The following is a 23,914-nucleotide window of genomic DNA, read 5'->3' on the forward strand; positions in this document are numbered from 1 at the left end:
TACTCTTTCCTTCTTACTTTTCTTATTTTCTTCTTTTTTTTTTTCCTTATTTTCATCCTTTCTCTTTTTGACTTTTATTCCATTTCACTTTGTTTTTTTTTCGTTCTTTTATTTCTCTTTGCTTTTTACTTATGTCTTTTGTTCGTTCTGTCTCTCTTTCTTTCGTTCGTTCTGTCTTTCTTTCTTTCTTTCTTTCTTTTTTTCTTTCTTTCTTTCTCACCGTCGGTCGGTCGGTCGGTCGGTCGGTCGGTCGGTTGGTCGGTCGGTTGGTCAGTCAGTGGGTCGCTCGGTCGGTCGGTCATTCGGCCGTTCTTTCTTTCTTTCTTTCTTTCTTTCTTTCTTTCTTTCTTTCTTTCTTTCCGTTCATTTGTTCGTCCATCCATCCGTCCGTCGTTCGTTCCTTCTTTCGTCTTTTTTTCGTTCTTTCTTTCGTTCTTTCTTTCATTCTTTCTTTCTTTCTTTCTTTCTTTTTTTCTTTTTCTTCCTTCCGTCTGTCCATCCCTCCTTCCTTCCTTCCTTCCATTCGTTCTTTCTTTCTGTTGGGGAAGTGCAAATATTATACACTTTCCCTTTAACAACAGCAAACTAAAGAGCCTCTTTGGGAGCGAGGATATCAGGCCCCTTTTAGTGAGCCAAGCCGAAAAAGCCGGTTCTCTAAAAAGAGCTGGAACTACCATCAAAAATCTGCTCGGTGACGCAGTTTTTGCATTTCTTTTTCAATTTTTAAAAATCATAAAAATGTCTTCAACGTGAACAAATTCCCGTTCCTGCGGTTGTATTTTTTCAGTTAAACTATAATCGTTTCACCATTTGTCTCCATCACTATTTAAATTATTTTGTTTAAAAAAAAGTGAAGGTGACGTAATTATGACGCACGTTGCATAATATACGACTAAATAAATAAATACGTTAACATAAAAGGGGAAAATTAAACTGTATGCGTGCCTATTGGAGTCCATTAAGAGTGTTTTTCAAAATAAAATGAGATTGTGATTAAAATGCCAGTGACTTCAACGCTACATTAGAAAGGTCCATAACTCATGTTGCTTTTGTTGAAGTGGAGTCAAAATGAACTAAAAAAAATCAAGGACACATTCAAAACTCGCGAAAAGAAAAAAAAAAGCAATGAGAATAATTATAATAATTCTAGATAAGTAAATTGTATTTCCCTCTCCCCCGTGTTACGTCACTTCCTATACCCCGGCAAGCGATAACGAGCTACAGTCGCTAGCCGGAAAGCGTTTGGAAATTGGTGATTAAAACAACACAAGAGTCTTACAAACAAGCGAAAAACACTTACACGCCATCCAGGTAACACCATATTTTATATAACTAAACGTACGACGCTGCCATTGTTATCAAAATGTGTAGCTTAGCTTTAAAAACATACCGGTTGTTGTCTAACGTTAGCTTGGGCTAGCTCTTATTAGCTTCTTTGCTAACTTGTACGCCACACAAGATGAAGAAGAGGAGGCAGTTGAGATCTCTTTATTTTTTGCCAAGCGTCGTTTGAGTGATATTGCTTTTATTTCTGTGATTGTTGTGAATTGATGAATCTAGAACATCAACGTATAGAATTGAACAACACCGCTGATTCACGTAGCAACCCTCTCCATCTCAAATATGCGTGATTAAGCTAGATAATATACTTAGCTCAGTTCTGGTGACGTCTAATTTAATGTTATCGATCCCATCTTTGGAAAAATAATCGAAATAAGGAAACACCAAGCTCATTACACAAATGCAGTAACTATTTTAATGTAAAATCCCTCATTGGTATCCTATGACAGAGGAGATCATTTCTTCCTCATGCCATGAGGCTCTTTAACTCCACCCGGGGGAGTAAAAGCCCACATTAAACCTCACCCCCACATTTGCATATTATCCTATTTTTATTATAGTGCTTATTTTATGTAGCACTATTTAAATACTCTATATCAACACGTTATATTGGGTATTTCTGTATTCTATTTATTTTATTATTATTTTATTTTTCAACACATGGATACTGGTGGAAGTGTGAATTTCCCTACGGGGATGGATAATCTATCTATCTATTTCATTATTTTGTCTTACTCTGTTTACATTTCTTGCAATGTAGCTAAATAGTTGTTGACAATTAATAAGAAGAAAATGTTTGATATAAGTTAATGTTGGGTTTAAGCTTGAATGATTCTATTTAAAAAAAAAATCATTTTTACATCAATTGGTCCAGTCCAGTGTAATTATTTACAGGACTATTCTGTAAAGGTGGAGGCTGTAGGATGGTGGTACTACTTACCGGTTTATTGTCTGACAATGTTTTTGCGTCCCGGTCCAGTAAAACTTCAGTAATAATAATAATAATAGTAATAACAATAATAAGCCTAAATCCACTGTGTAATGACTAGACCACTAGGAATTTAGATGACATAGGAAAAAGCATTATAATTGATCTCATCATCACATTATTATCACTCACAGTACCAGAGACGAAAGATGGATTCTAACATGCCTTTTTTATGTTGTATGCATCTCTAGCTGTCTAGCACAGTGATTTTCAAACACTGTGCCGCGACACACTAGTGTGCCGTGAGAGATCGTCAGGTGTGCGGTGAGAAATTATCCAATGTCACTTTTTAAAATTTAAAATTTTATAAAACATTTATGAATCCTTTTCTGCAAATTTTATGTCATTGTCAAGTGTCCATGCTGTAAAAACTGGGGGTAATATAAATTATATTGTAAATAAGGATACTGTTCAGTGTCATTTTATAACATTTTGGGGTAGTGGTGTGCCGCAAAATTTTTCCAATGTAAAAAAAACATGCCCTGGCTCAAAAAATGTTGAAAACACTGGTCTAGCAGTTTTGATTTGACGCTCTCACAATCGGGATCAGGGTTCAATTCCCGTTGCAGCCAATACCGTGCAATTTTTCTTTGGCTGAGCAATCTTTGCTCAAATACAGTCAAACCTTGTGTATTTTTTGTAGGTAAAAAATGTGCGTTATTTACAATACAAGTAAAAAAATAAGGCAAATTATTTTTTGCAGGACAACCATGGAGGAACAAGGTACGGACATAGAAGTGACCGTGAAAACATTAGACTCTCAGAGCCGAACCTACACCGTGGGCGCTCAGGTAAAAGAGGAAATACAGTAACTCTGAGACGTTTTTTACGCTTTGTGAACGGCTTGATCTGATATCCTCACCCTGTAGTTGACAGTAAAAGATTTCAAGGAGCACATTGCATCTTCTGTGGGGATCCCCATTGACAAACAGAGGCTCATCTACCAGGGTAGAGTCTTGCAGGATGAACGAACCTTGACAGACTACAGTGAGTAATTACACGGAAGAGAAAAGCAATGGAAACATACTTATGATAATGATAAAGATAAGATAATTTAATCACAACTGTTTTGTAGTGAGCTGCTTTTCTCAATCCAGTGTTAAACAGAGCCTGCCAATAATTAATTTAAAGAAATACATCTCCCCAACGTTTCTCCTTTGTCCTAGATGTGGGCGGTAAGGTGATTCACCTGGTGGAGCGCGCACCACCTCCGCCCTCCCAGCCAAACTCTGGTTCGAGTGGCACCTCCGCTGAAGATGGTGGTTCATCATCACAAGATGGGTCTCAAGCACCTCCACATGACCGCAACGCCAACAGCTATGTCATGCTGGGCACTTTCAACCTCCCCGTCAATATCATGGATCCACAACAAATACAAGTAAAAGTTGTTTACATTTTTTTACATTGTTTTTTGTTTTGTCGTTTTGTCCTTAGGGATTTGTTCCCTCTTCTGTGTTTAGATGTCAGTACAACAGATGGTGTCAGGCATGGGGGATAATGTGAGAAATGCTAGAGTGACAACCAGCACTGGGGTGAGTTAGATCACACAGTTTTTCAGTGTTTCCCATAGAATCTTGTGAGACCCAAGTGGGTGGACAGTCCAGGGGGGCTCCAGGGGCATTCTCCCCCTGAAGAAAATTGTGTTTGTTGTAAAATCAAATTAATCGATCTGGTGCATTTTTAAATTATATTCAAGAAGCTAAATAATCTATGATGAACTTGTGTATTCGTAAACTATAGAATCATAAATTTACTAATCATAGTTATGAAAGGCAATGACACAGCAAGTTAGTCACACGGTAAACATAACAAATGAAATGCAAAAAAAATCTGCTCGTGATATTGTTAGGCTAAACATAACTAGTGTTGTTCTGATGCCGATGCTGGACTATTTTTGGTATCTTGCGAGTTAACAGACCATATCACTAGTATGAGTTTTAAATTTAATTCAATGTAATTCTCATACCAGTAATTTGTTAAATTACAGTATTTAATGTTAGTGCTGCTGGTTTTTGTGATTCCTGCAAACAATCATATCACTTGGCATGGCAACTAACATTTTTACAGTCTCCTGAAATTGTTGGCAGTGCGAGGAGTCACTGGGAAGGTTTTCTGCACAAAAATACTCTGCGTTAAATCTTCTGTTTTCCGAGAGTTGAAAAATGTTCAACGTGGGGAAAACGTGACACTCGCCAACGTCACATTTTACTCAGCAGTCTGCCATAATGCAGATGGGGCGGGACAAACATCGCAACAATCAAATGTCATCGCAGGGGGAAGGGCTCACTGACACGCAAATAGTGAAAGACCGCGAGGTAGCGTCTCACCTTCATAACAGCCCCAAAAAAGGTTAAACTTACCTCAAGATGACGCTGTTACCAACTGAGAGTATACACCTGTATTAAAAATAAAGATATAGATCTACAAATAACACACAACACATAATAGCGGTTTCATGAATAGTTTTATTGTTGTTATACAAAATTAAAACGACTCATCAAAAGTACATGTTTCGGTATGAGTCAACAGCCCCCACTTACTTAAACACTGTGTGGTCCGGGATTATTAACCCCCTGACCACCATGGGGCAATAGGAACGCTTAAACTCTTAGTCATTATACTAAAGAAAAACGAAATCTGAGGGCTTCTTTCAGTGTTAGAGAGCAATTTGGTGAGCGGCTGGCTAGCTGCGCGCTAGCATCGGGTGTCCTTGGATGCAGCGCTCCGTGATGATTAAAATAAGACCGTTTCGAATGCTCACAAGTCATTCGTTTCATGGCTGATGGACCTGGTGTTGGCATAATACAATTTCCGCAGAGGTGGCTTTTTAGAGTGCTTAGCCTAGCCGTTAGCAGTAGGTCAGACCTGCAGAACCGCTCTTGCCTTCTACCAGACGCCTCCCGAGTCACTTTGGAACCCGATAATATTTACACAAAGCATCCGCTGGTGATCACCATTTTGTTGCAATCTTCTGCCTTTCCTTAGGTTCCTATGTAATTGATATATTTATTTTCAATGAAAGGCTTAAAGCTAGCGACCCTTCCCGGCTTGTTTTAAGTCGGAGACGTAGACTGTATGACCATTCCGGCTGTCTGACTGACGGCTTACACCAGCCTATCGGAGTCGCTTACACAAATAGTCACGCCCACCCATTACATGCACACACCATCTGCCCCATGCCGGAACTTACTGTGTGCTAGCTCTGACAACAATAAACGATACGTTGATTTCAAAAGGCAATCTAGACAATTCAATTGAAAATCCACGAAAGACTGAACCAGCAATAACCAAAGCGCTATGTAGCGAGGGGGTCTCTGTTTAATTAAAAATATGATTATATTTTTCAATTATACAAGTTTAAGTATGGGAAACACTGTTTTTTGTTTTTGATTTTACCATGCTGTGCATGTGCGCTCATTCCCTCCATAGCTTGATATAATTGATGCTCACACCTCTGTAAAAGACCTATTTATTCCATCATGAATCAGGTAAATCTGTGTTGTATTCTGCTCTACCCCAGATTTTCATCCCACTTTTTTGTTTCAGAGCAATGGGTCAGTGAATGTGCACATTGACATGGATCAGCAGGTGCAAAGTGAACCTCGGCTGCGGTTGCTTCTGGCTGAGAACATGCTGAGGGATGTGAACGATCTTATCGACAGGATGGAGGTAAGAGTCTTGGTCCACTTTTCTATTTTGTTATGAGTTAACTTTGGCTTTTGTTCATTGCTTTATTGGTATTTTCCAGGGTGTGACGTCCGACCCGTCCGCCAATGCCCAAACAGAAACCCCATCTGCTGCTGCTCCACCACCTCCCTCGTATTCATCAGCCACCTCCACCCCGTCTCCTCCAGCTCAACCCATGGACACCTCCCCTCCCCCAGAAACGCCTCCACCACCGCCGCCATCGTCTGCCACCTCAGGGGCACCGGAGGGGCCGACACCTCAACCTGGACCCAAGTGAGATTCTCACACACTTACGTTGTCGCTTTTAATTAGTTACATTAGAATGGACCGTCTCAATATTGTTTTTTTTCCCCCACAAGCCACCCGAGTCCCACCGAGCTGGCTGAGATGTTGTCAGAACTGCGACGGGTGGAGGAGAGGCTGCATCCCTTTATCCAGAGATCTCATAGTATTCTTGAGACTGCCACGTCCGCAGAATACAACAACAACACGGTAGGTTTCCAACAAACTCACACAAGTGTGATTGGGGTTGTTAATGCTATAGTCAAAATATCGACTACTACTACTGTACAAGGTTCAGGTCATATTGGTTTGTGAGTGGACGAAATATGAAACATTAATGTGCGTTTCGGTTTTGTAACCAGGGATATTTAAAACTAATTGGGTATAAGATAATCCAAAAAAAGAATTGGTCTGTGATATTTTCAACCTTGCCGTGTCATACCCAAAAATGTCCCTCTGTGTGAATCCCCCTCCGTAGCACTTGCTTTAGGTTGCATGATACAATACAGTGACATCTGGTGGTAAAATATTACACCCTGTCCCTTTTAAAACATAGATTTGTTCAATCACTCAACCACTCATAATTATTTTCCCATGTCCCAAGGAAAGAGAAAATGACCAGCAGACTCTTGTCCTCTCTTGGGAGTGTCTGCGTCTTCTGGGCAATGCTCTAGTGGCCCTGAGCGACCTGAGACTGAATCTGCTTAGCCCCATTCCACGCCACCTCCATGTGGTGCGGCCAATTTCCCATTACAGAGTTCCTGTAAATATGCCCGGCACCGTGCACCACCACATTCCCGTGCAAGTAAGTTCACCAGCGATTTTCAATTCAGTGTATAAATACTAAAAATATTTTTCTTTGTCAATCCTAATTCACGCTTGCGTCTCCCACAATAGATGAACTTAGGTGCCACCATGTCTGCCGGAGCCAACGGCGCTGAAGGACAAGCCCCGCCGGCAGCCCAATCGGAGCAGGCAGGTCAGGGACAGACCTCTCCCCCACTGACTTCCCCGTCCAATCAGCAGGCTGGACAGGGACAGGGCCAGGCCGGCCCCCGGGTCATCAGGATCAGCCACCAGGCAGGCCCGGTGGTTATGATGCAGATGAACACGGACGGTGTGTTGTCCCCTACCTGCCACTGATTGAATGTTTCTCTTCCTTTGGCCAGAGTAGCGATTTGTTAGATAAATATGTTCCTCACCCTCTCCTGCACGCGCATAAAAATGATCCTACTAATTTTGTCTCACTTGTGCAAATAGTGTGTGACAATGGGTTTTTTGATTTTGATCCCTCTATGTGTGCAGGTACAGGCCCAAACCAAGCTGCTGGTAATCAGTTGCCAGGAGCACCAGGTAAAAACATGTTTCCCCTGCACAAGTACCCTTTTCCCACTGATCACTCTGATATTTATTTTTTTAGGAGTTCTTCCACCACACTTAATTCGCAACCTGTTGCAAGAAATCACTCAATACTTGACGGCTATGGCGACCAGCAACGCTGGTGCTCCAGGTCAGCCAGTGCCGCCTCAGCCTACCCCTCCAGGGTACAGCTCTACGGCAAATTCCTCAGCCACAACCACGGGTCCCAATACCCCAACTACCACACCCACTGCTCCGCCACCACCCCCTCAAGCTGGTCCTCAACCCCAGGCCAGAGTTGTGTTCACACGACCGACATTCACTCCCAATATCCCTCTGCCGGCGTTCGGCAATCGGGGAACCACCATAAACGTTAGGGCAGCCGTGCCAGGCCAAATACCAGGGCAGGTGGGTGAGCTTTTTTAGTTATCAATTTTACTATTTGTTATTATGTTACATCTACTAATTTAATTGTTTTTTTCACAGCCTTTCAATACTGCCGCTGTCAACCAAATGATTAGTGCAGTGGTTGGTCAACTTCTGATGCCCGGACAAATGGGTAAGTTAACAAGTTTTTGAATCACTGAAACTAGAGGTAAGATCGGGCCTGATTAAATCCAGCCTGACTAAGGCCCGGGGGTATTAAAGCCCAACCCAGCCCAACCAATTAACTTGATTTGAGGGACAGAACCCTCATGTCATGTTATTTGTGTCATCCTTAATCACAAGAAACAAAACCGAAATTTCTAATTTTATTTGTGAAAACTCGAGTGCGCCCACAATTGCCCTTATTCACGTGCAGTGAATCCTCCATCGCTAAACCTTGGACCATACACCGCAACAGACGAAGAAAAAGAAACAAAGAACAATGACGGGTGGAGAATTAAAAGGAAAAGTCAGAGAGAGAGGACGCCCAGCCCGAACCCAAATGAAATGATTTACATTTTAGGCCGACCCGAATTTCCAGCTTAAGATCTTGCCTCTAATCAAAACCCCTTTTAGATGGCTAATGTTAAAAAATGTTTTTTTCTACTTGTAAAGAAGTTCTCGTTTTTTTTTTCATTACTCACACTGCTTTCTTTAAAGTTAGGGACATTCCGATTCAACATTAAGTAATTGTATCTGCTTCTGATTGTCTTATTTTATTTTATTTTTTATACGACTATAGGGGAAAAAAATGATTATTACCCACAATATGATGATGATCTTGTTTTACGTGTTTTTGATGAATCAACACACGTTTTGGCTTCTGTCACCTGGCCAACCTGATTTTTGTCCAAGATTACTTATCATCCCAGCCAGTCGCTATTATTGTACGAGAGTTATTTCATGAGCAAACTATTTATCGACCTTTACAATTTGTGTTTTCTCAAAGAGGTAACAAATCGAATGGAATACAGAAGCAAAGTTATTTTTGGAGGGACAATAAACCCCATTTAGCTTAAAAAAAGTTTTTGTACACATAGTGGAATTTTTGGACTTAAGGTACCACTACCCTCGTCACATGACTTTTGTTGCTACCCAAGTGATACGTCTAAGAATACTTTAATCTACGTAATATTCCTAGATTCCTTTGGGCTGGAGTCAATATTTAAATAAAATATCACTTATTTATATCAAATAAGTCCCCAACAGAGTAATCATCGGATCGGGAGCCAACACGGTAAAATATCCCATCGAAAGAACATTAGAGAACACTGTATAAACTGTTGTGTTAAACTCTTTACTCTTTAATGATATTTTTTCAATATCATTAGAGAGTTGTTTTTGTAGCCCGATAAGTTTTCTGTCACCTAGATTAATTTTATTTTAATTTTTTTTAGCTGGTCAGACAGCAAATGCCGCCTCATCCCCCTCAACTTCCCCCTCACCTTCCTCATCCTCCCAAACATCGTCCACTTCTTCGTCTTCCTCCTTTTCCACCTCGAGCGGCGACGTAAACACTGGTACGCTGCCCAACCAGGCTGAAAGCAATAGCGGCGAGCAGGCCCAACCGCCCGAGATGCCAGACCTAAGCCAAATGTTGGGTTCGATACTTGGCGCCACTGGACAGGCGGGGGCACCCTCTATCACGGTCACCACCTCTAATATCCCCAATTTCATGCGAGGAGTGGCTGACTTGATGCAGCAGGTGCGTGCCTCTTTTTTGGCTTTTTGCTGTTTTTCTAGGACATGAACTGAGCGATACGGCCTAAAGAGTAACAGCATATTTTCACTGTCAGGAAGATTCTGATTTTTAATCGATTTTAAACCAAACCAAGATATTTGAAGGTGTGCTTTGTAACGCGATGTGCCTTATAGTTCGGAAATGCTGTAAATAAAAATGGAAAATGCGTAATATCAATTGAATGCTTGTATTTTCGGTATTCATCTATGAAAAAAATCCGTTCATTTTATTTGGGAAACCAGACTTTCTAATATTTGTTCTATGAAATAAGTTTCATTTTTCTGACTTTTCTTTATACTAACCCTGTTTTTTAATGTAGTATTTACTTTCATGCACCTCATAGTCTGGTGCTCCTTATATTATAAAAAATGTTAAGGAATATTTTGGAAGCTGCGCCTTATTTTAAGGTGTGATTAATGGTCCGGTAAACACTTTTCAGATATATTGATTTAAAACATACAAACCTCAAATGGAAAAAAATCGGACTTATTACTCGTAGCTCAGGCAAAAAGCTATTCATAGTTTGTGAACCAACCCATTTGACTAGTTAGTAACAATTGTTCAATAATCAGCACCCGCTTCAAGACGTTAACATTAAAAAAAAACTTATATGAACGTCACGTTTTTTTTGCAAATTTTTAAACTCTAGATTTGCAAAATGAGTACTGTATACACTTGCATATAAGACTACATTGCATTCAAGCAGACCTCCCAAATCTGCTTTGAAAAAGCCACATACTAAAAGAAATACGTACCCAAAATATTATTGGACCATGTGCCGAAACAAAGATTACTATTTAAATGTGTACATAATAAAGATTACTGGTAATACAAATAAAAACAGTTCATAGTACCATTAAGTAGTGCTTTGATGGCAGACACTTGTACACCATGTCCAAATTTCACTACTGGTTCCTTTTTCGACTTGATGGCTGTCGGGTTTTTCACGTTTCCATTCCTGTATCACTCACTTTCTTGAGGCCCATTTTTATGGGAAAAATAAAAAGGCACTTAGACGCATTAAATCACAATAAAACGAGATGTGGTCCCTCCCGGGTATGACCGAAAAGGAAGAAAAGATCAGAGAGTATGCATGACAGTCCACTGCCATGGGCTATCTGATGGCTTGGGTGGCTATGGCTTTCGTATGCACCTTCGTGTTCATTTTGTTTTATGCGAATATAAGCCAAGCCCCTGATTACAGTATTGTATTTAATACTCAAAATTTGTCTTATTTGCAAATATATACGATAATTTGTTGTCCAGTCCTATTTTAGGCCAATATATGCGAGTGTTTTTCCAAAATCTGTTGGTGCCCATTTGTACACAGCCCATCTTTGCTCAGCCGCCACCACCACCTCCGCCACCTGCCAACGCCACTGGTGTCCCTGATGCGACCTCCAATCCCGCTGAAAACCCGGCACCTGCCGCAGACGCCATGAATCCTGAGCCGTTTATCGGCATCGTCCGTGGAGTCCTGACCAGCATGATGGGTTCTCTGGGTCAGGCTCAGAATGACACGGAGAGCATCGCACAGTTCATGCAGAGGCTCTCGCAGAACACCAATATCTTCATCAGCCCCGAGGAACCATCTGGTAGGGGACGTAATGAAATATTTTTGAGATGTATGCGTTTTTAAAAAAATTATTATTGTTTTTTAATAATTGCGGTCAGGGTTCTTTGGCGAGCTGCTGATGTTGGTTTGCCAAGCCTTCACCATGTCGGACTTGGTCATGCTGCTCCATGGGCATCACCAACCACTGGGCCGCAACCTACCCCAACTGGCCCAGTTCTTCCGCCAGAACTTTCTCAGAGGCCGGGAGCCCACCGATGAAAACATTGCAGTGAGTACAGCTTTTTCTCAGCTCATATCTGTTTTTCGTTTCATTTAAATGTTTTTGACACGTATGCACATCTATTTGTGACAATCTTAAAGGGGTATTGTGTAATGTTTACTGAGTCACTCCTAGTGGTACATAAAAACTTTCATTCAGGTAAACAGTGGAAATATTGATTTGATGACAAGGAAAAAATACATGAACTGTCATACCAATGTTGATTTTTATAAAAAAAAATATATATAGGTTGATAAATTGGTATTTTTTCTTTCATAGTGTAATCCATACCATAGGTCGGTGTCATGTTTGTCTGCCGTCTTGGTGCTTGCTCTGGCACTGGTTTCCGTTTATAGACAACATTTCTAACTAGTGGTCGTATATTACACACTAGGGCTTTAAAGTGGAATGCTCTTTCCCCTGAGATTTGTTCTGCAACCTCAGTGGAAATGTTTAAATCCAAGCTTAAACATACATCTACTCTATAGCTTATGAATAATCTATATTTTATGTTTATAATATGTGTATTATTTGCCCTCATGTAGGTTTTAGATGAGGGGATGGTTAAGGGCTATACAAATAAACTTGACTTGACTAAAGGACATTGTGTGCTATTTAGAGCCTCCTAGTGGTAAAAATGTATTTATTTTGAAAAAAAAAATATCAATTTAAATAATAAGCTAAAACACATGAACTATCAACAAATGTGCTTTAAAAAATACACTTTGAGGAATTTGTGTATATTTTACGCAACACGAGCCTCGTCTAGTTGGAGCTGACATGATTATCTGCTACAGTTACCCGAAAATCAAAAACCTTGCAATAGACTTGGACAAAAAATGAGAGTAAAACAATTGTGCAATTCTGTCATTTTGAGTCACTGTAGTTTGTTTTTTTACTTAGGCTTTCAGCACTCATTTTTGGTATCACCACGCAATAAAGTGACGTCCAGTGGACAAACAATACACACTGTTCCTTTCAAAAAAGAACTTGCTGTCTTTAAAAATTGCCTATAGAATAAAACGGACGTATCCAGATTTTCTTCTTAGAAATTGTAACTGTAAGAATGAATTAAAGTTAAGAAAAAAATTGGTGTAAAATTCTGGTAAAAATGTTGTTATCTTAAACTATAAAAGAGATGACTCTTTAGTAAATAAATGGTATACAGTGGAACCTCGGTTTTCGAACGCCTCTCAGTTCGAACAAATCGGTGTTCGACCAAAAATTTCGAGAAATTCTTGCTTCGCTTTTCGTTCAAAAAATCGGAGTTTGAACGCCGGTACGCTAGGGGCGATGCTGAGCGGCGTACGGGTGTAGATTGCCCCTACCCCTCCTGAAGAACTGTTGTCACGTGAGCGCGCACTTCTTTTTGCTTTCGTATTTAATATCGCTGAACGGAGTGTTTTAACCCCTAATTATGCCTCGGAAGAAGTTCGGTGCAAGCATCAAAGTTGCTACAGGTGAAAAAAAAAAGAGTAGTGCGTACAACTATTGCATTTAAGAAAGAAATAATAGCAAAATATGAAGAAGGTGTGCGAGTTTCCGATCTTGCTATACATACAGCATGGCTTCTGCTGAGCACCACAAAGGTAAGAAATCCTATTCATAATTCTTTTCTTTATCCTTTAACCGCTCACCACTTGTTGTGGAGACCCGGGTGCTAAATGACGTGTAAACGACCTGATTTTTTTATTTTTACACGTTCATGTTTGCGTAATCTTCTGTACGAAAGATTACACTAACGTGAACGTACGATTAGCCTGGGTTAGCTTCATGTTTACGGTCATGGTAAACATTCAAGGGTGTTGGAACTGATTAAAACGATTTTACATTACTTTTAATGGGAAAAACGATTTTCCGTGATCGACCAAGTCGGTTTTCGAACAGGGTTCCGGAACGGATTATGGTCGTGAACCGAGGTTCCACTGTATATGTTGGCGTCCTACAAGGTTTACTACTAGAAACGTAAATTATTATGATTTAATTAGTGGTACGGTCTTGTCACTTAAAGTCTTTGTAGTTTGTATTCTTCCTGGTTCTTTGCAGCACTCGTTTTCGATTGCACCACACAAGGTAGCAACGTTGAGTTCTCAAATATTACAGTGTCTCCTTCGAAAACAAAGCAGCAATTGGATTATTAACTACAAATATTATTTAATAGGCTGCAGCTGACGAGATCGTGCAAGAACTGGAGGAAGATATCAATGAGAGCTTTGTGAGTTAAGGTTTTTCAATATATTTTTATTTGAAAGCTTTGATTCTGGTTCATTCCTGCACTCATGTATTATTTTTGGTGGTGGGCCGCATGCAGAGGGAATCCTCGGTCACTGTGCTGGAAGGCGTGGACATCACCCAGACCAACATGTCCTTCTTTAGACAGCAACTGACGCAAATCGCCACACACATCCTTCGCTCTACAGGTATCACCTGGTCATGTCTGTGAAAATTTAGTAATAAATCACCAAATGTGTGAATGTAAAATTCAGCTTTTTATGACATAAGTCAGATTGATTATCTCAAGTTATTTTAAATGGGTTATGCAATCCAAATAATGGTCTTTGAAAAGCAGTGTGTACTCCATTGTATAAAACCTTTTTTTTTTTTTCCATTTCTGTCCCCCCAGATGATTCTTACGGTCTTCGCTTGCTCCAGTTATGCAATCGGGCTCTGTTCGAGTGTCTCGCGCTCAACATGCACTGCCTTCGAGGAGACCAACGTGCTCTGACTGCAGTCATCAACCATCGCATCGTATGTCTATGATGTCCACCTTTTTTTCCTCAATCTTTGCCATATTACATCCGTTTTGGCGGTGTACAATTTTTGCTTTGCGTATGTTTCCAGCGGAGAATGTCAAGCGATGTCAGCCCCAGCGTGCTCAACTGGATGACCAGCATGATGACCATGAGGCTGCAGTACATCCTGGAGCATCTTCCGATCAACATGGAGCAGATCCAGAATTACATTGTTTACACGCAGGTAATTGTCATTTTAAGTCTTTCAATTTTGTTAGATGATGGCTCCGATTACGTAAAGGGTTTTGCTTTCGTACTCAATAGGAATCGCAGCCCACCAGGCTTTTCTTACCCCCACTTGCAATGACTTTTCTGTCTAGTCATAATCAATCTGACAAGCTGAGATTCAGACCCCTTATTATCAATCAGTCAAAATGTATTCGTGGAGCACTTTTCAGGCAACGATTACAACTCTCGAAGTCCTGTACAAAACATTCAATGTGCAATAAAAAAGATAAAATCTCCTTTTTCCCTACCCAACGATCCGAAACGCCAAATAGAAAGACGCACATAATGGTTAAAATAAATAAAAAGAAATATATATATATATATATATATATATATATATAATGGCAAGGCACAGACTAATCATGTGAGGACAGGAACCACACTGACAGTGATGGCAGTAAATGCCACAGGAAGGATTTTCCTATAGCTAACCACCCCCTACCAAGTGCAGAGGCCTCTACGGGAGAAGCTGAAACAAGAAGAAATAACTAAACTACTAAAACATAGAAATATGAAATAGAAAGTAAAAGTTATTACAGGCAAATGTTAGAAGTTAAAACTAAGTAAAAATAAACAAAAGCCATATTATCTCAAAAATTAGAGTTGGTCTCAAATCCAAAACTGTGCAACTCTGCCATCTTGTGGATTTTTTTGATAATAACACTGGAATTTGCCTAACTGGACAAAACCTTTCAGTCCTGCTACTTAGAATTGAATTTATTTGAGTTACATTAAAAAGGTTTTACAAACGACATTATTATAAATGTATAATAATAATAATGATGATGATAGTCAAGTCATGTTTATTCGTATAGCCCTCAAAGGGCTACACAGATCAAAGACTATTGCAAACTACAGACCATCATATTTTCTTTCAAATTGCCTCCGTGGACACCAAAGGTCGCTGTACAAAGAATAAAACCAAAACTAAAAAGGACAATAAATACAAAAGATGAAAGCCCCATACAGTAAAATAAAGGAGCACCGTGTAATTTATGATGCGTGGGCAAGTCTGACAATGTAGGTTTTGAAGCTAGAAGAAGATCTGAGAGCGCGGGTTGGGTGGCAATGTATAGGAGGTCGGAAAGGTAGGGAGGGGCTAGGTTATGGATGTCCTTATAGGTTTACAGAAGGATTTTGTAAGTGATTTTTTTGGTTGATTGGGAGCTAGTGGAGTTGTTGAGGGACTGAGGTGATGTGGTGTTGAGATGGAGTTCTGGTGATGAGACAGGCAGCAGAGTTTTGGACCAGCTAAATTTTATTAATGTAGGCCGTAGAGGATCTTTGTTTGTATATTTTTCTGCAGTTTGGGGAATGAAAAGTTGTCAATTAGTAACGTTAAGTACCTCCACCAGGTCACATGGCTTTGGCCGAGGAAGCTCTTTCGAATATATCCTGTTACAGTGGCCATGTTAAACGTGTATAAATAATGTATAACATTTCTCTTTTCACAGAGGGATCAGATCGCTCCAACCGACACACAGGAACCAGAACATGCACAAAGCGCGACGGTAAACAAAAATGCTGCTTCTCTTGCTTTTCATGGATTCGTGACACATGTTTAAAATTTAACCCCTTTCTTGACTTTGCCTGCATGAAGATGAGCGACACCCACTCGCCAGCCGCTGCTACAACAGCAGAAGAGGCCATGTCGGTGTCATCGTCACGGGAAACAAGAGCGCCACCCGCCGATTTGGGGGCTGCAGGCGGCGCCGCGCCACTGGGCGGCGACAAGGCAGCAGCAGGTGCCGAGGGCACCAGCGAGGTTTCGGCCGGGGAGTCAGAATCCTGGGCGGCCACCGTTCCACCTGTGAGAATTTGTGCTTCTTGTTAAGAGTTGTGTGGATTAGTAGAGAGTTTTGTCAGTTTAAGTTAATCAGTAGTTGTTGTGTAAAAAAAATACTTGCCATAGATCCACTTTAAAAGTAATTTGGTCCCATCCAATGAACTTGATTTGCAGGACAGAGCCAGAGGTAAAGCCTCCATTTCTATTTTATTTGAGGACTCGGGAGGAGGAGAGGAGATATGTGATAACAAAATAAAGCCTGTCTCTAGAAACGAAATTTAAGTTATACAAGGCTGGATAAACATTTTCATCTTTTATGTTTCAGTGTCTGGCCAGGTTAGGTTACATTAACCAACAATTTTCCATCATTGACGGCTTTTTTAAAAAGTTGACAGGAAAATTTTAAAGCTTTCCTTCATTTTGACAGCAACTGTATGTCCTTAAAAATCTAGCGTGGCACTGAAAAAGAGAGGGAGGCAGAGGGACTAAGAAAAGCAATGTAGGCCCGTCAAATGTCATTTTTGATTATTGTTTTCATTTAATATATAGTATCCACACATATATTTCTTTTTTGAAAAGTCAGCAAAGAAGAAGCCAAGACCGAACCTAATGCGTGAGTGACATTTTAGGCCCGACCGGGACCAAAATTCTAGATTAAACCTTTGATCCATTTTTGCCTTGGTGCAGCTTATCAGATCTTTGTGCCGAATAGGGCCGCAACTAACGGCCATTTTAATAGTCAACTAGTCACCGACTATTGAAACGTTTAGTCGTACAATCAGAATAGTATTCCTTTTTTCTTAAATGTAGCTAAAGGTTGACTTAATTACGAGACAAATGTTAATGAAGACAAAAAAAATTGGTACAGTGAAAAATCTTTTTTTTTGAACATGCTGTTGATTCCTCCAAAAATTACATAAAAATGCTAAAACCAATCGGACTCAGTGCTATGTCAGTAGAGACATAATTCCTAAAGTAAAGATCTTCATTTTCGAGGGAAAGGCAAATAGATAACAAATGTTTTAAAAAGACAACATTTTCCATCCCTGTAAAACAAGAACAGGCTCAATAGCAACTTTAAACATTTTGTGCATTTTGCTAAGTAGATTCAGTGGTCAACTACATAGTCTAACAAAAGTTCTTAACAGTTTGGAATCGAACAGTTGTAAAAACATATGTTTGTTTTTTGGACTGCGTGCATTTAATATCAAATACATTTGTCAGGCACAGTCTAGCGTAATGCTCAATCTCTCTTTTAGAGCAGATGATACACGTATAAAATGTACAATGCATGTCACCGAAACGTATTGGCTTGAATGTTTCTCGTATCTTACTGAGGCAAGTCAGACTCGTTTCATTCAACTTTCTTACTTGCTTTCTATTTACCGTAAAATTCAGTCTATAGAGCGCACCGGAGTATAAGCCGCACCCAGTGCATTTTAAAGGAAAAAACATTTTCTACATACACAAGCCGCACCTGACTGTAGGCCACATGTGCCCACATTAAAACCCGCTGGTGGGTCGCCGAACTTTAGTTGAACAAATACCTGTCCGTACGATAACACCAGTCACTGAAATATGTCATGCCACAAATTGGAATGCTTAAGCTCCTGGGATTCAAAATTACTTATCAGAGAAAAATCCTGATCAGTTGCGGCTTATAGTCCTACGCTTACATAATGACGACGCTGTCATTTCTGTACATTACCGTTCCAGACCGAGACACTACTTTCAGAAGAAATCATATTAAGTAGAGACATATATGCCTCACTTTGGAAAATCCTGTCTGACGACAATGGTCGAATAGAATTTACAGACGCTGCGCTCTTACGAACTAGATAGGTTCCGGATGATCATTCGTAAGTTGAATTTGTTCGTTAGTTGCTTCAGTACTATGTTTTGTTTGGAATGTATGTTTAAGATTTGTAAAAGGAACTGTAATTGTTTTCTACTAGAAACTTAACATTTCATGAAATAATATGCTCTATAAAGATAAATAAAGTGAGTTTTAACTTACTTTTGGAAGATGCGCTTCAAGAGGTCCTCCTTCGTGGTAAAAAGGGGCCGGAAAAAAAATCGTTCCAACCATTTTCTCAACCGCATCAGCTTTCTTATTCCACTTTCATTTCAAAAGATACGGCTTGCCTGTTCTTTACACATTACACCAACCATATTGAATGGATGCATGAGATATTTAATTTAAAAAAAACGTCAAAGTTCTTAGCGTGCTAAAGATACAGTGCAGTGTGGATACACACAAACCAGGAAGTAGAAGCCGGATTTTTTCTTCGGGGTGGATGCTGGGGGACCTCTCACAGCGCCACGTGGAGTAAAGAAGCACTACAGCCCTGTCCTGTACTCGTAAAAGGTGCACACAATACAAAATCAAATTTACAGCAATGTCCGGATTATTTTCGACATCCCGAAAAAAATGTTCGTATGTACCGTTGTTTGTAACTCGAATGTTCGTAAGTAGGGGAGCATCTGTATTGTCGACTATTTCTATTGTCAATCTTTTAACGAACCGTTGCCCTTGCGCCAAACAGGACTTTTTTGTCAGGGTTGGAAGTTCTTACTAGCCTAGCATAAGTAGCCCACTCAAAACAGTCATGGGTTCTTTACAAACTGGAGGGCTTACTGACTGGTTCTTCATCAAAATCCTAACTCAAGTCTAGAGCAAGAATAGCCCGGATTGATGCTGATTTTTGTTATTTCAGGAGTGGGTGCCCATCATCCGCTGTGACATGATGACTCAGAGGAAGATGAAGGCACAGCCGCCGCTATCCGACGCCTACTTGCACGGCATGCCAGCCAAACGTAGGAAGGTGAGGAAACGATGCCGGTTCCTGAAATGTTCATTCCTATTTATGACGTCATGACCTATTTCTTACAAACTCCCTCTTGACTGCACTCGTGTGTGTCTTTCTCAGACGGGAATGGGCAGTTCAAGCCTGGTGTCACTCTCCGACGCCGTGAGCCAGGCAGCCAGGACGGCTGGCGTCAAACCCATCACTTCTGGTGGGCGTCTGCAGGAAGAACTCGACGCACCCGAGTTGAGGGAAGCCTACTCAGAGCAGGTTGTTTCTTGAGCACACACGAAAATCCGTAAACGGTCACAAAATAGCCAACTAGAAATGGCTTTAAACAACGATGTAGTAAGCGTCTCGGCAATGAAAAAAACAACGGTTTACCCATCTTTCACACTTAATATTTGACCAGTACGTCGCTGTATTGTGTACTTCAACTGAAAACGAGTGCTACAAATCACAGGGAAGATTACAAACTACGGTCAAAGAGGCTCAAAGTAACCAAACATTCCCATTTGTTTTTTCATTATTTTGCCTAGCCTTTCACAAGGGTTTTTTTTTGTTATTGAGGGTACCTGTAGCAGCTGGGCTTCATGTTATGTCAAATAAATACACATTTTGCAACTTACGAGTATTTAAAGAAATGCAACTTACATTTTTAGTAGTTCTGCTTATTACTTAAATGAAGATTTTTTTTTATTAGATTTTTATTTTTGGCACTAGGAGGCGGTAAATTATATACAATGCCCCTTATAAGACAATTTAATTAGTGGTGTGTGATAATGCAACCCTCACTTAATTATATCATTTTTTTGCTGCACAATAAAACCAAAAGCGGAAGTAGTGCGTGCTACTAATGCTAACGTGGTTAGCTTTGTTGCTGCTAGCATTACCAACTAGTGATGCTAAGAAGGTGCAAGAGGCTAAACGTTTGCAGCGCCAGCACTGCTAACACATCAGTAAATATAGCAACTTTAGTATCTAGCTAATGGCAAAAAAATCCCAGAATTATTATAAAGTGGAGGAGATCATTTAGTTCCTGCATCAAACTTGTGCTAGAATTTCTCATACGGTATCTCGAACTGGTTTCCCTCATTAGAAATAAGTGAAAAACAGTTACTGTATTTTCACCACTTTAAGGTGCACCTAAAAGCCTTTATTTTTTTCAAAAGCTAACCATGCGCCTTATAATACAGTGCGCCCTATATATGGATCAATATTGAGTTGCAAGGTCTCGCAACTAATGCAAGCAGCCACCGACTAGATTTTCCACCATAGGCGAAGTAGTCTGCGGTGTATGCTGGGATATATATACCAGCGTTTCATTTCCAATGTGTTAATCATCATTTGAATCTGTCACTATTAGCCAAAGGTATTCGGAGGTAAGGGAGGCGGGTCCTTTTCAGCATTTACAGGCTTGCATAGGCTAAAGCGGGGCAAAACAAAGCCTACAATTGGCCGAAAAAGATGTGAATCACAAGTTAGGTTGCTCTACGCCATGGAGAAAACATTTTTTTACTCGTCTGGATTTGTAAACCGGGATTATGGGGCTAAACAGACGGCTAGCAACAAGCAACGTCCATCGATTCCAGATGCTTCTCGGCGGACTTTTTTCTTTTATTTGTGGGCATTATTGCGTGTTTTGGAGTCTGCAAATATTTTACACGGTTGGATTTACTACACTCACAGATGTAAGAGGACCATGGTTGCGTATTATTATTGAATGTGATGGCTGCAAGACTACTTTGGTGAGCTACCTCGGCTTTGTTTGCCTGATATCTTGTTTCGGACTGATCTTGATGTTTCTGTGATCAGTCTATTTTTAAATTATATTCAAAGTGTTTATTGTCATGTGCACGAGTATAGAACCACGTTTCCCTGCACAATGATATTCTTACTTTGCTGTCCACACAGTTGGCAGCCAAAAAGAAAATACAAATTAAGAAATGGTTTAACCTTTCTAATGAAATGTGGAATGAAGCATTTGAGTGACATCGTACAGACACCGTGTCCGTACGTGCTTGAGACACGTATTTGCTCCTTTGCGAACCGTCTGAATGTTAAGGGGTTAATACGTTTGACTGAACTATCTGACTGTTTTGTTGACATTCCCACTGTAGCGCCTTATAGTCCGGTGCGCCGTATGTATGGAAAATAAAGGGATAAAAAAATATATTTTTGGGGCATGGGCTTTATAACCCGGTGCGCCTTATAGTATGGAAAATAGGGTAATCCATTCCCGGCGTCCTAAAATTATCCAAGTTAACGATTAAGAGCTATAAAACACATCTTCTTGGTGGCTAAAAACATATTCAAATATTGATTAAATAAAAAAAATCAGTAATAAGATAAATAAGGTATTAATGAAACAATTAATTATGAGTGCTTACCATGACAGCAGTGGCTAACGGAGGTGTAAGCGTGGCAGTGGAGGAGCGAGATGAGATATCTCGTTTCTCGAAATTCTCATCATATCTCGTGTAGCTACTAATATGTAGAGGGGCCCCTGCATATTTTTTTAGCTAAAGTAACTCCCGAAAGACCATCCTAATCATATCGAATATTCCAATCATTTGTCATTTCCCGTCGTTAACCTCGTTATACACACTTATTCAAAGACAGATGAATGTATTATTTGTGACTGTTGCCGTTTTTGTCTCCATAACAATGAGAGGCAATTAAAGTTTTCTGATGATCAATGTTTTTTGTCTCTGCACAGGTAAAGGCAGACATTAAAAAGCGAGTGCGGGACGACACCGACTTCAACGCTCAGCAGTTCCCGGACGCACACCGAGCTTTCTTGTCAGATTCGTAGTTTGCTTGCCGTCATCACCCGCGCCCCAAACAAAATACGTCACCCACCCATCCTCTGCTCTTTACCCCAATTTTTGTCTTTGAACAATCCAGTGCTTACTACAGATGCTAATAGTGCCTATTTATTATTGTTCCGCGTCTCCTTAGCCCCCCCTACTGGTCTTCGTTCGAAATTAATCGACCCAGGTCAATCGATTCGTTCCGTGTGTGTCCGCTCTCTTTTTTTTTGTTTTTGTTTCAAATATTTTTAACCTGAGCCGCCGCCCAAACATGAATTTTGTGAGATTTTAAAGGATGAAGCAAATTCAGTAGAAACTTGTCCACTAGGAGGCGATGCACTGTTGCAGTTCAGTGCTTTCTAGTAAGCGTATCAATTTAATGGGATGAACATCATGTCGAATGTACAGTAGTGCTCAATAAAACAAGCTTGGTTTATCAAACCTCGGAGTTATTCTATCACTTTTGATTTAAATGATACATTTATTTCAATAATCTCTCGTATTGTTTACCTTTGTATTTGTTCAAGGTGCACACACCCAGTTTTTGTCTCAGAACAGCGCAACAGGGCAGGTTACATAAAATGCATTTTGGGCGGGATTTCATAGCTTGCAGTGTTTATTTTACAGTGAGACTTGAATTTTTGTCTAGTATCGATAGATGGGTCACGATTTAAAAACATCTTGACATGAAAAATGTTTTTTACAGCATGTTTTAAAGTCAAGTCGTGTTTATTTTTATGGCCCTTAATCACAAGGAGTCTCAAAGGGCTGCGCATACCATATTATTGCAAAGCACAGACTATTATTACACCATCCCCTGATCTAAAACCTACATGAGGGCAAGGAAAAACTCCAAAACCTCAACATGAGGAAAATGAAGAAACCCTGAGAAGGGACCGCAAAAGAATGTTTAGTGCCCCCTAGTGGTACAAAACATTTTCATTCAGTTAAAAAACCCATCGATTCGAACTACTATACCAATGATAATGATATATAAACGGTCTGCATTTATATAGCGCTTTTCAAGTCAATGAAGACCTCCCAAAGCGCTTTACAATGTGCTTCACACTTACCCTTTCACACACACTCACACACCAATAGCGGCCATGCAGCCATGCAAGGCGCTGACCTGCTTATTGGGGGCATTAGGGATTCAGTGTCTTACCCAAGGAAACTTCGACATGTAAAACAGAGGAGTCGGGAATCGAACCTGCGATCTCTTGATCCCGAGACGAGCGCTCTACCGCCTGCTCACACCATCCCCTGATCTAAAACCTCCATGAGGGCAAGGAAAAATTCAAATCCTCAGCATGAGGAAAATGAAGAAGTCTTGAGAAGGGACCGCAAAATAATGTTTAGTGCCCCCTAGTGGTACAAAACATTTTCATTCAGTAAAAAAAACATTGATTTGAACTACTATACTAATGATATATTTATATAAAATTAAATTATAGGTCCAAAAGATTTGTACTTGTTTTCTTCTACAAAGTGGAATCCCATCCTAGAAGTCGCTGCCATGTTTACCTGGCATCTTGCTGCTACGTTTGCTCTTGCATTAGACATTGTCATCTCATTTAGTGGTCAAATATACACACTGCGTCTTTAAAGAACTTAAGACCCATGGGGATCCATTAAAAATGAGCAAGAATTAACTTATTATGGTCTTTTTCTCTTTTACTGGTTACGCAGTAGATATGATATATAAATCCGTAAGTGACATCATTTTGACAGTAAGTCTGAATTACTTCCCATATTGAACTTAAAATGATTTGGCTCCCATGTGACGAAATGAGGCCCCGTTTTAAGACATGCCAGTGTTGCAGCCACAA

General features: G+C 40.1%; 1 protein-coding gene across 2 annotated transcripts; it reads left to right on the plus strand.

Moving 5' to 3' along the window:
• The first annotated feature begins 1,189 nt into the window (after nt 1–1,189).
• LOC148372809 (large proline-rich protein BAG6-like) lies at nt 1,190–22,526 on the plus strand. Of its 2 annotated transcripts, none has more exons than XM_088327386.1 (25): nt 1,190–1,311; nt 3,033–3,120; nt 3,199–3,316; nt 3,496–3,707; nt 3,790–3,861; nt 5,876–5,998; nt 6,078–6,289; nt 6,376–6,508; nt 6,903–7,103; nt 7,196–7,415; nt 7,604–7,651; nt 7,719–8,065; nt 8,144–8,216; nt 9,481–9,788; nt 11,155–11,419; nt 11,499–11,668; nt 13,821–13,874; nt 13,971–14,079; nt 14,283–14,407; nt 14,501–14,635; nt 16,134–16,190; nt 16,280–16,489; nt 19,183–19,290; nt 19,396–19,542; nt 21,992–22,526. In XM_088327386.1, the coding sequence occupies exons 2-25, from the start codon at nt 3,040–3,042 to the stop codon at nt 22,085–22,087; spliced, it is 3,624 nt and encodes a 1,207-aa protein (XP_088183512.1). In that variant the 5' UTR covers nt 1,190–1,311; nt 3,033–3,039; the 3' UTR covers nt 22,088–22,526. The 2 variants fall into 2 exon arrangements, with proteins under 2 accessions (XP_088183512.1, XP_088183513.1); XM_088327387.1 differs by having other exon boundaries at nt 7,196–7,277.
• Nucleotides 22,527–23,914: the final 1,388 nt, after the last annotated feature.

This window comes from Urocampus carinirostris, chromosome 2 (assembly GCF_059441175.1).
Source record: "Urocampus carinirostris isolate Australia breed hairy pipefish chromosome 2, RoL_Ucar_1.0, whole genome shotgun sequence".
Taxonomy (NCBI): Eukaryota; Metazoa; Chordata; class Actinopteri; order Syngnathiformes; family Syngnathidae; genus Urocampus; species Urocampus carinirostris.

Coding starts and splice junctions, on each gene's coding strand:
- LOC148372809 (XM_088327386.1), top strand. CDS start 3,040: ATGGAGGAACAAGGTACGGACATAGAAGTGACCGTGAAAACATTAGAC. Junction 3,708..3,789: donor TGGATCCACAACAAATACAA/GTAAAAGTTGTT, acceptor TTCTGTGTTTAG/ATGTCAGTACAACAGATGGT. Junction 6,290..6,375: donor ACACCTCAACCTGGACCCAA/GTGAGATTCTCA, acceptor TTCCCCCACAAG/CCACCCGAGTCCCACCGAGC.